Below are 21,913 nucleotides of genomic sequence, written 5' to 3'. Positions count from 1 at the left end.
CTTAACTATACTTTATTTATTTTATTAATTACATTTCTATACCGCCCAATAGCCGGAGCTCTCTGGGCGGTTCACAAAAATTAAAACCATTCAAAGTATAAAACAACAGTATAAAACCATAATATAAAATACAATATAAACGCTCAACCAGATAAAAACAGCAGCAATGCAAAATTACAAATTTAAAACACCGAGTTAAAATTTATTTATAGACTGTTAAAATGCTGGGAGAATAAAAAGGTCTTCACCTGGCGTCTAAAAGCATATAATGTAGGGGCCAAGCGAACCTCCTTAGGGAGCTCATTCCACAGCCGGGGTGTCACAGCAGAGAAGGCCCTGCTCCTCCTGATAGTCAGGCTTTGTTTAAACAAGCCGGCTTTAGAAACAATGGCTTGAAGTTGGCTTGTTTGAAACTAACCATAGTTAACACTGATTGCAGTTTGTCAGTCCGGATGACACAACAAACTGCAGTTAAGCAAAAGTGGAAGCGAGACCCTTCCTGTCCACGGGGGTGGGAACCATGTGAATGTGATGGTTTAGCACAACGTGCAAATACTGCCTGTTTTCCTCCTAATATCAACTGTTGAAATCGAAGTCATTATCCAGGTGATTACTTTTCCCACTTTTTTGTGAACCGCCCAGAGAACTTCGTCTATCGAGTGGTACAGAAATGCAGTAAATAAATAAAAGCATTTTTTTCTTTCCCCTGTCACAGGTCAAGCAAAATGGCTACTTTTACAAATCAAAATAATTTCATCAGTGACCATAAAATGTCGCTTGCTAACCCAAAGCTTTGAGAACGTTTTTAAATTAAATTCCAACAAAACAAAAAAGAGGAAAAAAGAAAGAAGTGTAGCTACATAGATTTGAATCAATTTCAACACATGCATATGAAATGTGAATACATGTGTATGTGCTTTCTAAGAATTCATCAGCTTCAACAGAAGCATACAAAATATCCATATAAGTATCCAATTGCAAGTTGACCCTGATATACCACTTGTACAATTGCATTATAGGAGGTGAGTGTTTATCTTTCCAATGTAATATCTTTTAGCTGTCAAAAAGGCACAGAAAATCTATTTGCATTAACTTCCAGGTAGATATTTTAAGAAGACAGGCACATCAGTAAATATTAAAAAGTGTTCCAATGCAAGGAATTTTACAAGGTCTTGGGTGGATTTCTTTTTCTGATTAATTGTATGTGGCAGTAATCAAACAGTGTATCCCACAGTTCGTTTGGGCAAGCCACTTTGTAATTACTTTGGTTTCACATTTTGGAAGAATCTCAGTTTAGCTGTAGAGCCTTGTAATAATGTGCAGGTAGAGGGAACGTAATCCTGTTTAACTCCTTTTTTCTTTTAGAATGGCACCAGCTTCCATGTTTTCGATCAGGGTCAATTTGCAAAGGAAGTATTACCCAAGTATTTCAAACACAACAACATGGCCAGTTTTGTCCGGCAGCTGAATATGTGTAAGTAACTCTCGAAATGTAGAGCTGGGGAAACTCTGGATTTTGGATTGCAACTCCCATTATCTCTGACCATTGGTTATGCTGGCTGGGACTGATGGGAATTGGAGTCCAGCAATACCTGGACAGGCCCACAGGCTTCCAATCCCTGATGGAGAGTAGGGGGAAAAGGAGAGGAATGTATGAGGAAGTGATGTTTGTGCACGGGCGCTGGTGTTGAGAAAAAAATATGACCACGTTGCTATCTGATATGGTGGTGGCTATTGGCATAATTTGAACTTTGAGAGGAACATATTTGGCATCCATATTTGGGTGTTGACAAAGTACCTTCTCTCCCTAGCCTCTGGATAGGGGTGCTTTGGTCTAGATGGAGGATCCTAACGCTAATGGTCAAAATGCATTGTGCAGCTATTCTGTCTTTTTTCTTCTTCCTTTAACTGATTTATTTTTTGGTGGTGGGGTGGAGGTAAGAAAAATGATTGAAGAAGCGGTGAGAAAACCTGAGAGGTGACAGTGTCTGGATGCTCTGTAAAATTCTGTGAATGCAACAGTGCGATTGCACAAAAGCCTTGTCTAGAAGCACCCATCATTGGCCGAAACAGAATAAACTATACAGAATGAAAAGTATACAGAATGTGCGTAGAATACACCAGTTATACATCATGACCCTGTTCAGACGACATGCTAAGACACGGTGGTTAAGCAGATGACGCTATTGGATGCAATCGATTTTCCGGAGAATACACAACCTCCAACTTCGCAAACGAAGAGTTTGAGAGAACAGATCTGCTTCAGCTCTTGGTTTTATTATATCCCAGTCATCCAGGGCTTGCCCTAAGATAAATGTTAAGCTTGATGGATCCTTAGTCTGGTCTAGCGGGGGTGGGTGAGTGGGTTCCTATGGACTGGACCGTGGTATTTACCAAGGTGGGGAACTTGATCAGTGCGTGTTTTTCCTATCCTTCCCATCGCCATTTCACACACGTTGACTCCAGAAAGGTCTGCAACCAATCACGTCTCCCTGATGAGAGTACCAGTGTGACACAAAGGTTTGCAACAGTGCCAGCTCCAGGATTTTTTGGGCCCACAGGCAAGGGCCCCTGAGTGTACCCCTTGACCTGGAAGATGTAGAATGTGTAAACTGGGAATTCTCTTGCCTACTTTGGAAGCTCCAAGCAAAGTGGGAATAATACTGCTGTCTTTGCTGGTCTTGGGCCCTGGCAAATGCCTAAACTTCGTGCCTATAGAGCTGGCCCTGGTTTGCAAACACACGTTTTTCGCATTCACACCTTTGACATTCTTAGGTGTATACCTCATGTGCGAATCGGCCCTCAGTCTCACCAGTTTTCTGCTTGTCCATTTAGATGGCTTTCGGAAAGTGGTGAATATTGAGCAGGGCGGCCTTGTCAAGCCTGAACGAGATGACACGGAGTTCCAGCACCTTTATTTCCTACAAGGCCATGAGCATCTCTTGGAGCACATCAAAAGGAAGGTAAGGAGATGCAAGTAAATGGAATTATGAGCTACTGTAAAATCCACATACACGGAGCTGCTCTTATACTATCAGCTTGTTAATTCATTAATTCGTCTACCAACATCTTGCTGCTGCCAGTCAAAACATTAGGGAGAGCTGTTTAGTTTCCATTTGATTAACATGGTTTTGCACAGAGAAACAGGGTGCAGAAAATGCAGGCTTTGGAGGGCAGTGGTTTCGTATTGAGTAGCAGTTTTTGTTTTGCAAAAAAAAACCTGCTATTCAAGCTACAATCTTTACAAGGAACCCCAAAATTAGGAGAAACTTCCTGAAAGCGAGAGCCCTGCCCCTTCTATTGTGTGTGTCCTCCTCCTCCTCTTTCTCCTCCTCCAGTTCCTTCCTTCTGTTGTTCCTGCAGGTATCGGTTGTGAAAAGCGAAGAAACCAAGATGCGCCAGGAAGACCTCAGCCGGTTATTATATGAGATCCAGGTCCTCAGGAGCCAGCAAGAGACGATGGAATGCCAAATGCAGGACATGAAACAGTAAGCGAAAACTGCCTCACGCTTCTTGGGGAAACCCTATATACCTGCAACAGGGGTGTTGCTTTGAGCTTGTGTGGATAGAAGATAACACCTGAACCAGAAGATCCTGCAGCTGTCTGACCATCCATATTCCGTTCTCCATCATCCGTGCTCAGCATATCAAACCCATGATTTCAGTGTCCAGGCTAAGGGAGATCTGGCATTGAACTGTATACCCCAATTTGGGTGTTAAATTCTTCACTCATTGAAGGAGGAAAGAAGCATATGAGCCGAAGGCCTGTTCCCAGTCTTGCCGTGTGTTAGAGGGGACCTTAGAAGGCGCCAAAGGGGACCTTAGAAGGAAGGCCTACAGCAGCCTTCCTCAACCTGGGGCGCTCCAGCTGGCTGGGGCATTCTGGGAGATGCAGTCCAACACATCTGGAGCGCCCCAGGTTGAGGAAGGCTGGCCTACAGCAACGTTTTTTACGTAAGGTGCAGTCCTGTGCATGTTTAGACAGAAAAAAGTCCTACAACTCCAAGCATGGGGGATGCGGGCAGTTGTAGGACTTTTTTCCTGTCTAAACATGTATAGGATTGCACGCTTAAACTGTGATTGGTTATGCAATCTGATGGTTATACTTCTCTACTGCCAATCATTCTTGAAGTCCAAAGTACTATAAAAGAGTAGTGACTCCAACTTCTCTTTCACTTTACTGGTAATTCCACCTCTTTGCCAAATTCACTGGCTCTTATGATAATTTTTAATGGCCGGAGCACTCCTATAAATCAGAGGTATGGAAACTTTGGCCTATGGACAAGATGTAGAACAGTGGTTCCCAACCTTTTTTGCCCCATTCCCCCCTTTCACCATTGTTCAGAATATAATTCCCCCCCTTCCCAAGATAGTCTAACTCAAAAGGTGCATTCCAAATAATATGCATATAATATTGAAAATCTTTTTTTTTTCTTTTCTATATTAGTCCCATTTAAAGGGGCAACGCAAAGCATGGCCCCTTTTACATTCTCAGCTCCCATGCTTTGCGTTGCCCCTTTAAATGGGAAGCTTGAAACTTGTAGGATTGCGAGGGAGGGAGGGAAAAGAGAGCAAAGGCCTGGCTTTTGCAGACGACATGACACTTTTCTGGGACGTTTTTAATAACATGTGTAGGAAGACAATCTACAGGACATCATACTTTGCTGAATAGTGGTCCCAATTCCCCCCCGGAACCCTAAAATCCCCCCCGGGGGGGAAATTCCCCCCTTGTTGAGAACCCATGATATAGACCAATGGGCTTCCCTGTCTGGCCCACAGCCTCCCTTCTTGCCTGAGAAGAGGAGGCAGCTGGGAAAAGAAGGGGGTGGGGAAGAAAAGAACGGGAGGGAGAGAATGGGACACACGGGGGGTGGGTAGGTTTAAAATGAAACACACAGTGCCTCTGGCCTTGCGCACCACTGGCTTATGGAACCCTGAAGGTTTCTCATGAGGGCATGCGGGCTCTCAGGCCACATGTGGCTGTGTAGTGGCCCCATTTCTTTGGAACTCCCTGCCACTGGAAGTCATGCAGGCACCAACCCTATGTTCTTTTTGGTGCCTCCTTTTTGCAGGAAGCATTCCTTAATTGATGAGCCATGGTTTTTTATTGGTATTTTATTGGCACTCTGTTTTAAAAGGAACAACTTTAACATGGTGTTTTAATCTTTTTATCTTTTTGATGTTTTACTCTCCAGAATGTTCACCACTCCAGAATCTTTCTTAGCTGTGGAGCGGTGTAGAAGTTTTGTAAAATAAATATGGTTCCCCACTCCTGCTGTAAATGTTAACTCAGAAATAAGTCTCACTGTGTTCCATGGGGGCTTACTGTTTGCTACAGGGTTGGGCAACATCTGGGTTCCAGATGTTTTAACCTACAACTCCTGTGATTCCTCACCTTTGGCTATGCTGGCTAAGGCAGATGGGAGCTATGGGCCAAAACATCTGGAGGGACACGAATTGCCCTTCCCTGCCCTAGTAAGTGTCTTTAAGCCCGGGTGCACTCTGTATAACTAAAGTGTACAAGTTCCCGCGTCAGTGTTTCTTGGGGTTCGTTAAAAGATCATGAACTCAGCATATGTTTTTTGGTTCCTTTCAGGCAGAACGAAGTTTTGTGGAGGGAAGTTGTGTGCCTCAGGCAGAATCATTCTCAACACCAGAAAGTGATCAATAAGGTAATGTGCAGTTTATTGGTGCCAAAATAGAAATCTGATGGAGCACGCATGTCCTGCCTTGTTGGTCCCTGGCCGATGGCTGGTGGGCCACTGTGTGAACAGAGTGCTGGGCTAGGTGGACCCTTGGTCTGATCCAGCAGGGCTCTTCCTGTGTTCTTACTCACACACAAAAGATGGATGAATTTGTCAATTTCGGTTTTTCTGAGGCCTAATCTGCACCAGCCATTCATTCCGGTATAATATAGAGGTCATCCCTACCGCGCCACATGACGTTCACCTACTCCTGCAGTGATCTAGGGATGACCCCTCAGTTATTCAGGAATATCACTGACTGCTTTTGCTATGGTTTTTCCTGCTCTCTCGCTACGATCCCGAAGTCCGGGATCCCAAAGTGCCGCCCCTTCCCAAAGCTGTTGCTGTTCGGCATGAGCTTCCAGCTCAGCAAACAGCCATCCCGGTGTCACGGGCGTGTCCAGCGGTCTCAGACGTGTGCGGGAGTGGGCGGCCGCCCTTTCCGGCACAGTTTTTGATTGGTTATGAGTGTGTTTTGGCTCTGACCATGTGTTGTTCTTTTTTTAACACGAACATATTGATGTGCAGGAGTGCATCTTTGACGCAGTACTTATCCCTACCCCTGTGTATTTACGCTGATGTGCATCTCAGAGGTATTAAAAAAAATAACTGTGTACCGTACCCATCTGTCCAGTCCCGCCCACTTCTCCCAATACACCTTTGGAAGCGCCATCACGGGGCGCACGTCCTCCTGCAACGGCTCTCCTTTACTCCTGGGAAACTTCCCTCCCCTGTGTCCCGTGAGGGATGATCTCGGAAGCTGGAAACCCCACAATCATCCCTCCCCCCTCTCGAAAGGGCTCTAGGTGTAGATGAGCCCTCAGTTTCTTGTTTTGAGAATTTTTCCAGGCTTAATTCTAGTCCGTCCGCAACTTTGAGATTTTTTTAAAAAAAGTTCACATGAAAATTTGTAAGCACTTTTGTGTACATTTATCCTAATATGCACATCCGTGTCTGAATTGTTCCCCAATATACACATTTTTGGAAGCAGTTTTCCTAACATAATATAATGCATGTTCGAATGTTACTTTTGTGTTGTTTTTTGTTTTGATTTTTTGACTGGAGAGCTCCATTGCAAAATTCGGAAAACTGCGAATTTTGAAGGATTAGTGAGTTTCGGTTTGCATAGTGGTTCAAAAGTGTGAAATTAGGAAAGTTTGCATTGAAATGCGATCTGAACAAATTTCTTCCCCTCCCTCTGTATTCATAGAAGAGAGAGAGAGAGAGAGCATGCACATGCTTTTGGTGTGAGCTTATGGTCATGTTCAATAAGATGGCCGCATCCTGTTTACCCCCATGCTCTCATCCCACTGTGACTGGGGAAGGGCCGTGGCTCAGTGGTAGAGCACATACTTTATATGTAGAAAGTCTCTGGCTCAATCCCAGGCTTCTCCAGTTAGCGCTGGAAAAATTCCTGCCTGAATCCTGGAACATCAGAACATCAGAAGAGATGCTGGATCAGACCAAGGGTCCATCTAGTCCAGCACTCTGATCATACAGTGGCCAACCAGCTGTCGGCCAGGGACCCACAAAGCAGGACATGGTGCAACAGCACCCTCCCACCCATGTTCCCTAGCAACTGGTGTGTATAGCTGCCAGTCAGTGTTGACAACACTGGGCTAGATGGACCAATGGTCTGTTCTCAGTATAAGGCCTGTTCCTATGTTCCCCATTGGCAAAAGGCGAGCTCCTTGTGTTAACAGAACGGGTGGCGTGGAGTGCTGAATCACAGTGCTGCCTGACAAACACCCGGCCTTGATTTCCCCTGACAGCTGATTCAGTTTCTGTTCGGCCAGCTCCAATCAAACCCCAGCACGGCCGGAATAAAGAGAAAACTGTAAGTACCCTCATGTGACACATGCGTGGGCAAGGAGCGCGTTGGGGCTCACTCGCCCTTCATTGAAAAACGCCAGAGCTCAGCTCCGAGTGGCGTGGCAGGTCACCGGACCTGGGGACCATGGTGATAGTAAAATGAATGGGGACGAAGTGATGAGTCAGAGCTGCTGACACGGCCCGTTCGGTGCCCTTGGAGAACCACCCTGTCAGCTTGCTGGGACCTTTGTGTTGGTAGCATGCAGGGGATTGAAAGAGGGACATCTGAAGAGAAAGGGGTGTGGGAGGCAGGCTCCCCCGTGTGAAAACCACAGAGGGATTTTCTAGTAAATATCAGTGGATGGGGCGCGGGGCGGGGGGGCATGCTGGTGTCAGAAGCCACTTGGTCATGAGTGGGGTTAGGGGCAGAGGAAGAGGGGGGTTCCTCATGCAGAAGGTTCAACAGCCTGCATCATTGGCTTGCTGTATCAACAAGCTAAGAACATAAGAATTGCCTTTCTAGAGCAGACCGCAAGCTCATATAGCCCATCAACAGTCAGGCAGATGCTTCTGAGACAATTACAAACAGGGATAGCCGTCCCCGTTGATTTGTCCCCAGTATCTGATTATTTATTTATTTATTTATTTATTTATTATTATTTAAGCGACTCATATGCTGCTTGATATTATTGTTATTACATTCATATCCCACCTTTTAGCCCGCAAGGAACCCAAAGCGGTGTTCATAATCCTCCTCCTCCTCTCCGTTTTATCCTCACAACAACAACCCTGTGAGGTAGGCTGGGCTGAGAGCCTGTGCCTGGCCCAAAGTCACCCAGTGGGTTTCCAGGTCCGAGTGGGGACTAGCACCTGGATCTCCCGACTCCCAGTCCAACACTTTAGCCACTACACCACACTGGAGTAAGATCATAAGATCTCTAAGCGGATTACGTAAGAAATATATAAAATAGAATAGAAAAGCAATATGAAATAAGATTTTTTAAAAATAATAATAATACAGAAACAGTAAAACAGAGCAGTGCAATCACATGTCAGAGGAAGCATGAGTAAAGAGGTACATCTTCAAGAGGTGTCTAAAGTTTCCTGTGGTTTCCTTCTCCTGGACCACACAAGCTTGGCCTCCGAGTAGAAATCTTATTCTCAATCAGAGAAGATCGGTGCTCAGGAATTTACAGATGAGGGAGAGGTGGGGAGAGAGAAGGGACACATAATACATTGGATAGCCTTTGTTCAGATTTTGGAGCCGCTGAGTTGTAGTGCTGAACAGGAGACACAAGAAGAGGAAGTTCGGCTATTCTGAAATTGGCAAAACGACTTGCTTGGTGAAAATCCCTTCCTTCTCATTGAAATTCCCACCACCAAATTACATTTCGCTCCATCTGCCAACACTGGGGTGACTTTCTTGTTTCTCTTTCACGATTGGTTGCTCCTGCCCCCTAGTGGTGACCTCTTGTCCTCTCTCCCCCCCCCTTTTTTTTTAGGAATTAGAAATATAGCACATGCAGATAATAGGAAACTCTGTATGGCAAAGTGCCACCTGAACTCTCCGCAACCTGCTACAATAGTTGGATTGCCCTGACTTGTGTTTTTGACAGCGTTTGTGCTTCCTACAGCCTCGGCAAATAGCCCCGGTTGAGCTGAGCGCAGGGTTTCTCGGCTTTGTCAGAATGACACTTGCCGTTGGGTTTAGAGACTGATCTCGAACCTGCTACTTTAAGATCTGTTCTCCAGACTCTGCTCATGTCCTGCTTGGGGCTTTCTTGTAGGCTGCTGGTTGGAACTATGTGAACAGGATGCTGGACTAGATGGACCTTAGTCTGATCTAGCACAACACTAAAACTAGGGTGACCATCTGAAAAGGAGGACAGGGCTCCTGTATCTTTAACAGTTGCATAGAAAAGGGAATTTCAGGAGATGTCATTTGTATATATGGAGAAACTGGTGAAATTCCCTCTTCATCACAACAGTTAAAGCTGCGGGTGCCCTGCCTTCTTTTAAATCTGGTCACTCTAGTATAGCTCCTGCACTTTAACTGTTGTGATGAAGAGGAAATTTCCCCAGGTTCCCCATATATACAAAGGACACCTGCTGAAATTCCCTTTTCTATGCAACTGTTAAAGATACAGGAGCCCTGTCCTCCTTTTCATATGGTCAACCTACTAAAACATTTGCCGGCTTAAAAGATATTCAAATAATTATGCAGGACCACTTAAATGCAAGCGTGTTATAGTGCTCTACTCCTTTCATTTTATAATATATACAGTTTTAAAAGGTGTGTATGGGGGCGGGGGGAATCCTCTCTATTCACTGCCATTTTAGCACAGTGCTATACCTCTATGATGATGCTTTTTTAAAAAAGGTACTACCGTATTTCTTCGATTGTAAGACGTCATCGATTGTAAGACGCACACTAATTTCAGTACCACCAACAGAAAAAACCACTAAGACACACCCCATTTTTAGAGATGTTTGTATGGGGGGGAAAGTGTGTCTTAGAATCGAAGAAATAGGGTACTGAAAAATCCTGGTAACAAGCTCAAAATCCTGGGAGCTGGATTCAAACAGCCAAAACACAAGCCTGGCCCATTCTTTTTTGCACTCCTCTACCGGTTGGCTGGCAACCTGCTCCAAAAAGAGTCACTGAGCCGTTGGGCTTGTAATAATCATGTTCTTGTGACTCGCGTGGCAGAAAGACTGGGATGAAGTGTTTCATCTTCCTTCTTTCAACAGACCTCTTATGCTGGATGATGGGAATTCTGCTCCTCAAACGTCTAAGTTCAGGAGGCATTTGTCTCTGGATCCTCTTCATGATTCCTATTTCATTCAGTCGGTAAGTTTGGATTTGAGCTGGCAATCTTATTTATTCTTGCAGCTTGCTCTGGGAGTTTCAGTTCAGTTCACAAATCGCTCACAAATCCCCATTCACCACTCCAAATGTGAGCTCATGTTCTCAGACAATGTTTGCAACTTGAGGCCGTGTTCAAAAAATGTTCACTTTAAAAAAAATGTGCACTTTAAAAAAATGTGCACCTTAAAAAAATGTGCACTTTTTTTTAAAAAAATGTGCACTTCTAAAAATGCACTTCCATGTTTTAGTGAATGGAAGAAATGTACACACTTCTGAAAAATGAGCACAGAAGTGCATGCTTTTCTATTTGAAATGTGCACTTCTCTTGATCAAATGAAAAAAAGAAAAGAAAAGAAAAAAACAGGTTGCAAACAAGAATGGGAGTGAGCTGACCTGAGCTTTGAAGTTGAGAGAATGGTGAAAATCCTGAGCGTTCCTGGTTGGCGGCTGCAGTAAAGTGAGTTTAGCATTTCCATTAGGGCTGGCTGCAAGATTTAGTAGGTTAAAACCATCTGATCAGTATAAAAGCTGCCACCAATTGATTACCGTTTTTTTTTTAAAAAAGATTATTTTTTAATATGCATATACTGAGTCAGGCCACAGGTCCATCAAGCTCAATATTAGCTACATCACGATGGTAGAGGCCTTCCCAGGATTTCTCAGCCAAAGAGAAAATATTCTCAGGTGTGTGAAAAATCTAACTACGTTTCAGAACGGACTTACCTTCCTCACAGGTTGCTTACCGAAATGTGTCAGTGGCCCCTGAGGAAGAAAAGTCCTTCTGAAACGCATTGGGTATAATCAACGTTTTTTCAAGCACGTGAAATTATTTTTCTCTTCTGTTTTGGGACACATACGTGCCCTTTCCCTGTTCCCCAGGGTTTCAGAGGAGTCTTTCGTACCTCTACCTGGAGACGCCAGGGAATGAACAAGGGAGTGGCAGATCTTTCAAGCCCGTTTCTGCCGGCAGCAGATTTTGGCTGTGATGAAAAGGCAGCAGATTGTTAGCTATTTAAGGGCAAAACTCTGTGCATGTTTAGACAGAAAAAAGGCCTACAACTCCCAGCATGTCCCAGCCATGCTTGGAGTTGTAGGCCTTTTTTTCTGTCTAAACATGCATAGGATTACACCTTAAGAAGTTGTTGTTTTTATTTTTATTTTCTTCTTTTTGTATGGTATGTTAAACTGTTATGTTGGTTTGTATTTTATGTAGTAGTTTAATAATAATAATAAAAAAAGAAGTTGTTGTTGGGTTGGTGGTGTTTTTACTGTCAGGGAGCAGCAGGGTGGATAAAAATCAATGATTTTTTTTAAAAAAATAATAATCGGATTTTTAAAAATTTAAATTGGATTTTTTTAATAAAATGCTTTTTAGTTTTCTATTTAAGATACATTCTAGCCCAAAGGTTATTCATCATGAAATAAGGATTAGTTTTTAATTATGTAGCATGAGGCTGTATATTCATGCAATGTTTAATTTTTTGGTAAACGAATTCCATTAATCCATTCACAATGTCATGCTCTTCCAGAGGTTTCTGTAAGATTATTGGGCAATTTTTCTATCTAGAAGATATTATCACAGATGCTTGGTTTTACAGTTCTCAAAACTGTGAATGTGTGTCCGCAGAGATCACAATCCCGTTGTTCCTTTGCAAATCTATGTACACAGAATCAACCCCTTACCTCTTTAAGTGCTAAGTTTCAAAAAATTCAATGAATAGAGTGCACTTTTTGGGGAGGGGGGAAGTCACATGATTAAATCGAGTCTTTCTGAGTAGTGATTTAAATCGTGATTTAAATCATGATTTAAATCAAATTGTTTTAAATCAAATCTACCCTGCCAGGGAGGGATAAGAGATGCTTGTGGGATTTTCTGCCTTGGGTGGAAAAAATAGCTTGTTTACTTCATACCTTGATGTATGTGTGTATTTGTTACTTCCCTAAGGCAGCCTAATGTCATGGTTGGTTTTCCCCACCCCAAGCGTTTTGTGCCATTTTGGGTTATTTCCTGTCTTGGAGCTGGGTGCTGAGGGGGGCAGGGAGAGGTTTAAAATGGCTAGAGGGAGCAGGGGAAGTGTTGGGCACTCTTTCCTGCCTACTGATTCTCCCCTTCAAATGTCCTGGCCATAGTGTTCCACGGCAGTCCCATGTTGGGAACGTGCCACATGTCAATGTCCCGGCTCGAGCCATGCCCAGGGAAGCCTCTTCAGAGGAGGAGGATTGGGATTCCCCAGCAAACCCCAATCCCACAGAAAATGTGGGGCGGCCTGAGGAGTTCTGTCAGAGGGATGCTCTTGCCTGAGGTCCTGAAGAACCGCTTCGCCACATGCTGACCCAATTTGCCCCCCTTGTCTTGTGGCGCTCCAGAGTACTTGTGGGAAATCCGGAGTTGTAATCAGGGTTTGTGGTTGGCAGAAGACTCTTTCACCCAGGGTGTACTCAGGAGTAAGGGTGGACTCATGAGGAAGGGAAGTCACAGCTGCAGACAGTGAGGAAGGAGACCCATCTGTGAATCAAGAAGCATGGTAGCTGACAGCATGTATCTAAACATTGGTAGCTGACGGCATATTTCGACGTATCCCAGACCTTTGCTGGGTTAACAGCATCCTTTGAGCCATCGCTCCAGCTTAGAACACCACATGATGTGTAATCCCCCCTGAAGTAGGACTTCCTTCCAAGCCAAGCTGGTCATGCTGGCTTGGGGTGATGGAGTTGTAGTCGGACACCAGCTTGCAGAGGCTAGATGTATAGATTTAAGTGGGCAGCTGGGGTAGCACAATACAAATCTCTCTTCCCACCCCCCGCCCCCTGCCTCCAGCCATCTGCAGAACCTGCCTCGTGTCTAAACAACAGCCCTGCTGTCGCCGGAGGGCCGATCATATCGGACGTTACTGAAGCATTGCAGTCTAATGCCGTGGTCATGCAGCCTCCTGCCAGCGGTGAAAGGTACACGAACGAACAAGCAAATGTTGTGTTGGGTAGTACGGTCTCCTGGGGAGTGCAACTAGCAAAAGCATAACTAGTATGTGCTTGTCACAAAGGGAAGATCTATGCTTTTGTACACTGGTCTGAGGAAGGTCACGTAATAGATTCTTCTGGGTTTATGATGGTCAGATTTGGGACTTATTCTAGCTCATAGCAGCAACAGCTAGGGAGAAATTGGGCTTTTCATGGGAGTATCTAGGCTAGTTGGAGTCATTGGTGAAGGTGAAGCTTACTCAGGAGAGTCTATTAATTTGCAGACAGAGAGAGATTGAGAGGGTTTTTACATGAGACATTTATCATGTGCTCGTGATGGTTCACTCACAGAAGTTCACAGGTCCTTTTCACAACATTGTCAATCTCCAGTGCCTCCCTTGATGTATTTTAGGTTTATTACGCAATTTTATAAACTGACGAAAATGCAGTAATAAAAAAAAAAAACGCCACGTAATTCAAGAATCCTGTGATATATTAGAATTCCCGCAGCGCCATTGAATGAAGCATATGAAACATGCCCAGAAAGGAACTGGGAAAAACTGAAGGGTGGGGGTGTGGAAGCACATGTAATGGCCCCACCATGAAACTGGAAAGACACAGTAAGGCAGTGGGATTGTCCCTTAATGTATAGAAGCTCTTCGGTTGCTGGACTTTGTATTGCTAGCTGAGCTGTAGCCTCCACCATCCTCACCTATTGCCCCCATCGCCCACCCCTAATTTCCCCAGAAACCCCCAGGAATACAAGGTCACAGAAGTCTGGTTCTCTCACTGAAGTGGTAAAACTCTGCCAAGGCTGTACGACTGGAGACTGTAGGTCAGCATACAAATGTATGCAATAAAATAATAATAATAATGTTGCAGTTAGAAAGCCAGGATGCCGGGGAGAAGGCCTTAGAAATCACTGAATTTGTGACTATGCGCAAATCCATAAGAGTTTGAAGGTCTTACAGATGTGGGAACTGTGCAATTTATCAGGGCAGGGAATGGATTTAGTATACAGGAATTTGCTTCAATCAAAGTAACTCATGGTCGCGTTACGAATTTCCAATGTAATGGGATCATGTGGAACATTTGAATTTTTGTAAGTAAATCATGAATATCAAAACAGGAAGGGAAAATCCAAAGGACATACAGAAAATATTGCAGCAGTATTGGAAGATAACTATGCATTTTTAAAAGGCTCAGTTTACAAGTTTTGTACAAAAGATGTGCAATTCATTTGGTAAAACCAAGAAGGATTTAGAAAGCAAATAACGATATTTAAAAATGCCAATTAGATTTTGAAGAGGCCGAAGAAAAAATAGTTCAGCACTTTTAAAGAAGTACTGAATTTTTAAAAAATATGGATAAGATCTTCTATAATGTAATGAGAAGCCTCTAATATAAGATGTTAAATTAAAGTTCAGAATCTTGAACTTATTTATTTATTTATTTCATTTCATTTCATTTCTATACTGCCCAATAGCCGAAGCTCTCTGGGCAGTTCACAAAAATTAAAACCATGAAGAGTATAATAAAACAACCAACAATTTAAAAACACAAATACAAAATACAATATAAAAAGCACGACCAGGATAAAACCACACAGCAAAAATTGATATAGGTTGAAATATGAGATTAAAACAGCAGAGTTTAAATTTAAGTTAAATTAGGTGTTAAAATACTGAGAAAATAAAAAGGTCTTCAGCTGGCGACGAAAGGAAAACAATGTAGGCGCCAAGCGAACCTCTCTGGGGAGCTCATTCCACAGCCGGGGTGCCACAGCAGAGAAAGCCCTTCTTCTAGTAGCCACCTGCCTCACTTCCTTCGGCAAGGCGTGTCCTTTACCATTTTCCCTGCTCCTGACTGCCATTCCATGCTTTACAACTACTTCTACATTCTTTATATGTTAAAATGTTTACCAACCCTGATATCATCATCATCATCATCATCATCATCTGAACATGTGCATAATGTAGAAGATTGAGGGGAGACATGAGAGCACTCTTCAAATACTTAAAAGGTTGTCACACAGAGGAGGGCCAGGATCTCTTCTCGATCCTCCCAGAGTGCAGGACACGGAATAATGGGCTCCAGTTAAAGGAAGCCAGATTCCAGCTGGACATCAGGAAAAACTTCCTGACTGTTAGAGCAGTACGACAATGGAATCAGTTACCTAGGGAGGTTGTGGACTCTCCCACACTAGAGGCCTTCAAGAGGCAGCTGGACAACCATCTGTCAGGGATGCTGTAGGGTGGATTCCTGCATTGAGCAGAGGATTGGACTCGATGGCCTTGTAGGCCCCTTCCAACTCTGCTATTCTATGATTCTATGATCAGTTGAAAACTGATGATGTAATGGACAGATTGCAGGACTTGGGTTCAAACGTTGGCTCAGCCATGAAGTAGATTCATGACTGTCATCTCTCAGCCTAACCTACTTCACGGGGTCATTGTGAGGATAAAATGAGTGTGGGGGACAAGATGTACTTGCTTTTTGCTTCTTGGAGACCTGGTAGGAGAGAGAGAGAGAGAGATGATAGGGGGGTATTTTTCTCCCTCTCTTGTAATACTAGAACCCAAAGGGGTCATCCTATGAAGCTGATTGGGGGGAGATTCAGGACAGATTAAAGGAAGTACTTCTTCACACAGCGCAAACTATGACATTCACTACTAGAAGGCATAGTGATGACCATGGATGGTTTGAAAAGGGGACTAAACAAATTCCTGGAGGAGAAGGCTATCAATGGCTACTAGCCTTGATGCCGTCATGCTACCTCCAATATCGGAGGCAATATACCTATATACGGCAGTTGCTGGGGAACATGGGTTGGAGGGTGCTGTTGCACTCATGTCCTGCTTGTGACTTCTTTTCCGTTGGCCACTGTGTGAACAGAATGCTGGACTAGATGTCCCTTGGTCTGATGCAGTATGGCTCTTCTCATGTTCCACATACTGGGCTCCTCTAACCAAGCGATTTATTGCATGCTTGTGATTGGTGAGCCTGTTATGTGGAACATAAGAGAGCTGAGTATGTGGAACTCACAGAACTTTGCGGGTCCAATACACAACGTCGTCAACTATCAGGAGCTCTTCTGCCCTATCCCCTGGAAATCCCACTATTAGAAGAACCACTTTTAATGTGGTAATATCAGGGAGGGGGGGAAGCGGAATCTTCAGCCACTAGATGGTGCTGTCTCAACAGAAGTGGGAGCACACTTAGAGGGGAAGTATTCAATTCAAACTGTGTGGTCGCCCCTCTCCGCCCATGTAATGCAGCCCATAACAATCGTGCCAAAGAAGCAGGAAGCACAAATCTCTGGGTAGACAGTGTGATTTCCCCTTAATGTAGAGATGCTCACTATCTTTATGAACTTGTATGTTAAATCTTTGTGGGCAACTTTTCCCCTTGTATTTCCTCAGAGCAGAAATGTCTGATCCCTTGGATGGTGCTGACTTGAATCTGGAAGGCCTTCAGATCCTGCTGAGAAACCAGCAGTACAATCTGGAAGCTGGTAACACTTTGGATGTAAGTTTTTTAAATCTATGTTTACATATCACCATTCTTATTCGTATACCTTATAACGGCCACCATCAGAGCAGACATCATTCTCTGAATTCCTCGGCTCACATGTCTTGATTTGTGATGTGGAAACATCAAAAGCCAAGCATCGAGAATCTCATGTTTTGCTGGCTGAGTCCTGGCTGATTCGGATGTCCGCCGTCACCTTGTGTTCACTAGCTGGCTGCATAAAGGCTTGACTGAAATTCATGAAATAAAAATAAATGCATACTTTCTCATTCCAACAGGACAGAATTGGGAGCACAGAATTTTGCCTAAAGAAACTTGGTTATGCAAAATATGGTAGCTATTTTTTAAGAGATATCAGGCGGAAGAAAAAAAAACCTTCCCCCAACGCAGTTAACTTACGGAACTCACCGGTCCAAGATGTGGCAAAGGCCTGCCCTTAAAGAGGGGTTGGAGACATTCATGGAGGATAGGTCTGTCATAGTTGTTGACTATGAACGTTGTATGGAATCGCCAGATTCATAGCCGCTCTACTTTTGAATACCTGTAAAGGAGAACTGTTGCCTTTGTTCTCTTCTAGTGGGTTCCCAGAGGTGTTTGGTTGACCACTGTAGGAAGCGGAAGCTGCGGCCTGACTTGGGGTGTATCCAACTGTGTCATTCCATTAGCACTAAAGATGTTGCACCAGCGGAAACTGGATACTGAGCTATGTGCAAGAGAAGACTCCAACTAAAGTTACGTTTGCACAAGCACAGCTGCACAAATGGGCGTGCGTTATGCTTGTGCATTCCGTTGTGCATAACTCTGTGTGGCGTAGTGGCTAAGGCGTTGGACTGGGAGTCGGGAGATCCGGGTTCTAGACCCCACTTGGCCATGGAAACCCACTGGGTGACTTTGGGCTAGTCACGGACTCTCAGCCCAACCTACCTCACAGGGTTGTTGTTGTGAGGATAAAATGGAGAGGAGGGGGAGGATTATGAACCGCCCAGAGAGCTTTGGCTATTGGGCGGTATAAAAATGTAATAAATAAATAAATAAATAAATATGTACACCTTGGGTTCCTTGGAAGAAAAAAAGTGGGATATAAATGAAATAAATAAATAAGCTCTTGTGCAACCATTGCACCACCTGTTGCACAAAACTCTTGGCCAACCTGTTGTGCAACTCATTGCCCAACTGGTTGCCCATGTGCAATGGGCATCTGCCTGCACAACAGAAAGACTCAGCAGAACTCGGCTAGTGCTATTTGAGTTTGTAGAATGAAACTGTTGGACCCTGCCTTTTGTGTTTGCTTTCCTCTTTCTTTGGTTGCTTTCTTTGCCTTACAAAACCCCTAAAGGTTAAAAACAAGGAATTGGTAGAAACGGATACCTACCATCTGAATGACGGAAATCACAGTGGCTGAGATCCCACCTGTAGAATTATTTAAACACTTTTGGTTGGGGAATCTCAACAGTGCCTACCACCTTGACGGTTAGTTTGTTGCTGTTCATTTTTTTCTTTTCTTTTTTTATTAATTTTCAAAATACATAGACAAACAAAAACATACAAACAAAGAATTTTCATTGTTGACTGCTGGCAAATGGTAGTACATTTAGCATATTTTATCTATTTCTTTGCATGTGTAGTTAGGATTAGGTTCTATTAATTAATTGGAGATTACGTAATTCTTCATAGCTGTACGTTATAATTGGTCTCTCTTCCATAGTTTCAAAAAGGGCTGTGACAAGTTCTGCCCTTGACTTGTAAATGATATAAAGCCGTGCCATATAGTGTAAAAATCAGGAGTCTTAGCTTTGCCTTTGGCTAGTTTGAGTTGGTGTGTCTTGCTATTCATTTTCTAAGAAGAACGTGTGCCTTGTTTCCATCAGGTCTTCAACCCTACTGTAGCTGCAAGTGAATGGAATTTGAGTGATGTGGAGGCTAATTTGTCCTCGGTAAGAGATATGTGTGTAAGATGGGAAGGGGACACATGCGCGCGCACACACACACACACTTGTGGGCTATTCTCTGACCAAAGTAGGGTTGCTTCCACACTGTTTTATTTATTTATTACATTACTAATCTCCCCAATAACTAATGTTCTCTAGCCATTTCTTGCCACAATGAACCTGCTTAACAGCACCATCCTATAATTGTCTACATAAACGTAAGCCCTCCTTATTGAACTCAACAGCTACAGGTAAGTGGATATAAAATGGTGGCCTAATTCATTCAGGGTGCAATCCTATGCTTGTTTAGACAGATAATCCTATGCTTGTTCATGCTGGGAATTGTCGGTAAATCCAGACATTACCACCAAAGCCAGTTCTTGGTATCTCATGGCCATACTTGGCCCTCAGGTAGGGTGGCCGTATGAAAAGGAGGACAGTGTTCCTGTGTCTTTAACAGTTACGGTATATTGGAACGGACAGGTGTCATTTGTCTGCATGCAGCACCTGGTGAAATTCCCTCTTCATCACAACAGTTAAAGCTCCAGGAGCCCTGCCCTCTTTTGTATCTGGTCCAGATGGCAGGGCTCCTACAGCTTTAACTGTTGTAATGAAGAGGGAGTTTCACCAGGTGTTGCATGCATACAAATGACACGGGCTGAAATTCCCTTTTCTATGCAACTGTTAAAGATACAGGATCCCTGTCCTCCTTTTCATATGATCACCCTATATTTGCAGTCCAAATAAGTACCGCTGTTCTCTGGTTAATCATTTTACTTCTTCATCATCACTGTTGTGCAAATGATAGTGGCGGGGAAAGGAGACCTTTACTGAATGGAATTTCCTTCTGAGTAAACATGTATCTAGGTTTTGTCTTTTGGGATGGGCTTTGGCAGGATTCGTATGGGGGGACGTTGCACTATATGCAAACACCTTGCGGAACCAGTGTTTTGATTGCCCTTCTAGCTGACTGCGGAAGACAAATGCCTTGGCAGCAAAGCACCCTTAGGAGATACGCTGCGTAGGGTGAGGGTGCCCTCCGAGGACAGTCCAAGTCTGCAGGAACAGCCTAGCTCAATCTGACACCCTCGGATGTATGGGCCCAGTAACGGGCATGCTGGCTGGGGACGATGGTAGTTATATTACAAGACATCTGGAGAGCATGAGCTTGGGGAAGGCTGCTGTATAGAATGCAATTGCAACTTTTTTTTATGTAGTGTGGATAAAACTTTAGCGTAAACCCTTTGAAATGAATGGGGTTTAAGTTACTCCTGGCAAATTTAAGTCCTATTCATTTCAGTTAGTTTTTTGCTAAATAGGACGTATGTTGGATTTTACCCTATGATTCCCATCCGCTCCGCTGGAGGAATAAACCCCTCACGTAGTTTTCTGTTGTTGTTGTGTTGATTATACTTTCACTGACAGCTTGCTAGGGAAACCTGCTCACATGGTTTGTGAATAGCTTAGCTCAAGCCAGATGCAGAATTTAAAATCTACTCCACAGTAGGGATGGCTGTCACAGGGAAATCTGACCCAGCCTGGCTGGGGAATTCTGGGAGTTGTAGTCCAACACATCTGGAGGGCCCCAGGTTGAGGAAGGCTGCTTTGGAGGCTGGGGGGGATTCCACACGTCGTACTGAGGGCGCTTCCATGCGCCCCCAGTGCGCACCCAAAGCGATCGTGTAACTTGCCTGTTCGAAGAGACGAGGAAGAGGCATCCTTGCCTTGCCGCTGCCACCCACCTCCTCGCTGGCCGGGTCGGAGAGCTCGGCAGAAGAAGGTGGGGTGGAGAGCTCCACCCCGCCTTCTTCGGCCGAGCTCTCCGACCCGGCCGGCGAGGAGGTAGGTGGGTGGCGGAGGCGGCGGCAAGGACTCCTCTTCCTCGTCTCTTCCAGGCAAGCTACACGATCGCTTTGGGGGCGCAATAGGGGCGCATGGAAGCGTCCTCAGTACGACCTGTGGAATCCCCCTTGTTGGATTTTTCTAGAGCCCCTGGCTTGGCTTGATTTGCGATCTGAGCCACAGGCTTTTTGTTGTTGTTGTTTTGTACAAAATCCAGGATTTCCCCCCCTAAAATCACCATTTCCCCAGATATTCCACAGGTGCCATTTGCACAAACTGCACCTGTAATTGGCACAAATTTGTGCAGATTTCACCAGTAAATTACACGTGATTTGCGCAGATCACTCACTAACCATTTGCTGCAAAAGGTTTAGTGGCCTAACCAAGGCTTAGCGTGTTGTCTGAACAGGCGCAATATGAACTTAGGCTGCCATTTTTGGCCCTTCCCCCTGTGACTTCAGTCCTGCCCACTACTGGAATGTGGCACTTGAGTTTGAGCCAGCCCTCAGGCTGAAAAACATTGAACACCCCTGCTATATGCACGATTGGGCAGGCCACATACATAAAACCCACATGGGGGACAACCTATGTCTAGTCTGAGCCTTCATCAAGCCACTTTTACATCAACCTCCATCCTCCACGTACACTTGTTGATAATAATGATCTGCTCTGCGGGGTTGTTGCCGGGATAACTGAGACCATGTTCTTGCTTGACCAATTTTCTAACCCTCATCACCCCCTCCTATTTCTCTCTGTCTTTGTATAATCATGCATTTTGTATTTTGTAGTTTGTATTTTTGCATCAAGACGCAGAAGCCCGCTGTGGATCTGGTGAAGACTGCAAATAAGATGCTCTTCTGAGTGTTACCCTCAATTTAATGCCTCTTGCCCAGGTACAGCCTGAAGCTGACATTTCACACGTAGAAAGTACGGATTATGAAGTGCCTGTCTGCCGTTCAGAGGCTGGTTTTGCTCAGGAGGGGCTCTTTCCCCAGCAAAGTATGGCAGGAGTCCCCTCCAATGGCACCCACAACGTTCTACACTCCCTGCCCCCTTAAAAAAGAGTTTTAATTTAAAAAAAAAACACTGAAAAGCTTTAGGGCACCAGGTTCTCTCCTTGTTCTTTAATCCGCCGCAGATCAAGGCAAAGGAGGAGAAAGGAAGCCAGGTAAAGAGTTACAGGAGAGAGAAGGAGCAAGGCCAGGAGGTGGAAGAGACAGCTAGCTGAA

The 21,913-nt window shown here is 44.3% G+C and overlaps 1 protein-coding gene across 1 annotated transcript in view; it reads left to right on the top strand.

Moving 5' to 3' along the window:
• HSF4 (heat shock transcription factor 4) overlaps nucleotides 1-21,541 on the top strand; it is a 30,057-nt gene extending 8,516 nt beyond the window's left edge. Inside the window, exons 2-11 of the mRNA XM_063141210.1 lie at nucleotides 1,366-1,474; nucleotides 2,836-2,963; nucleotides 3,364-3,488; nucleotides 5,597-5,672; nucleotides 7,517-7,581; nucleotides 10,308-10,407; nucleotides 13,244-13,371; nucleotides 16,806-16,911; nucleotides 18,783-18,848; nucleotides 21,473-21,541. Coding sequence (XP_062997280.1) covers nucleotides 1,366-1,474; nucleotides 2,836-2,963; nucleotides 3,364-3,488; nucleotides 5,597-5,672; nucleotides 7,517-7,581; nucleotides 10,308-10,407; nucleotides 13,244-13,371; nucleotides 16,806-16,911; nucleotides 18,783-18,848; nucleotides 21,473-21,532 — 963 coding nt within the window. The 3' untranslated portion in view covers nucleotides 21,533-21,541. The remainder of the gene's footprint in view (nucleotides 1-1,365; nucleotides 1,475-2,835; nucleotides 2,964-3,363; nucleotides 3,489-5,596; nucleotides 5,673-7,516; nucleotides 7,582-10,307; nucleotides 10,408-13,243; nucleotides 13,372-16,805; nucleotides 16,912-18,782; nucleotides 18,849-21,472) is intronic.
• Nucleotides 21,542-21,913: the final 372 nt, after the last annotated feature.

The sequence above is a fragment of the Elgaria multicarinata genome, chromosome 14 (assembly GCF_023053635.1).
Source record: "Elgaria multicarinata webbii isolate HBS135686 ecotype San Diego chromosome 14, rElgMul1.1.pri, whole genome shotgun sequence".
Taxonomy (NCBI): Eukaryota; Metazoa; Chordata; class Lepidosauria; order Squamata; family Anguidae; genus Elgaria; species Elgaria multicarinata.
This window is presented reverse-complemented; position numbering and strand designations above follow the sequence as displayed.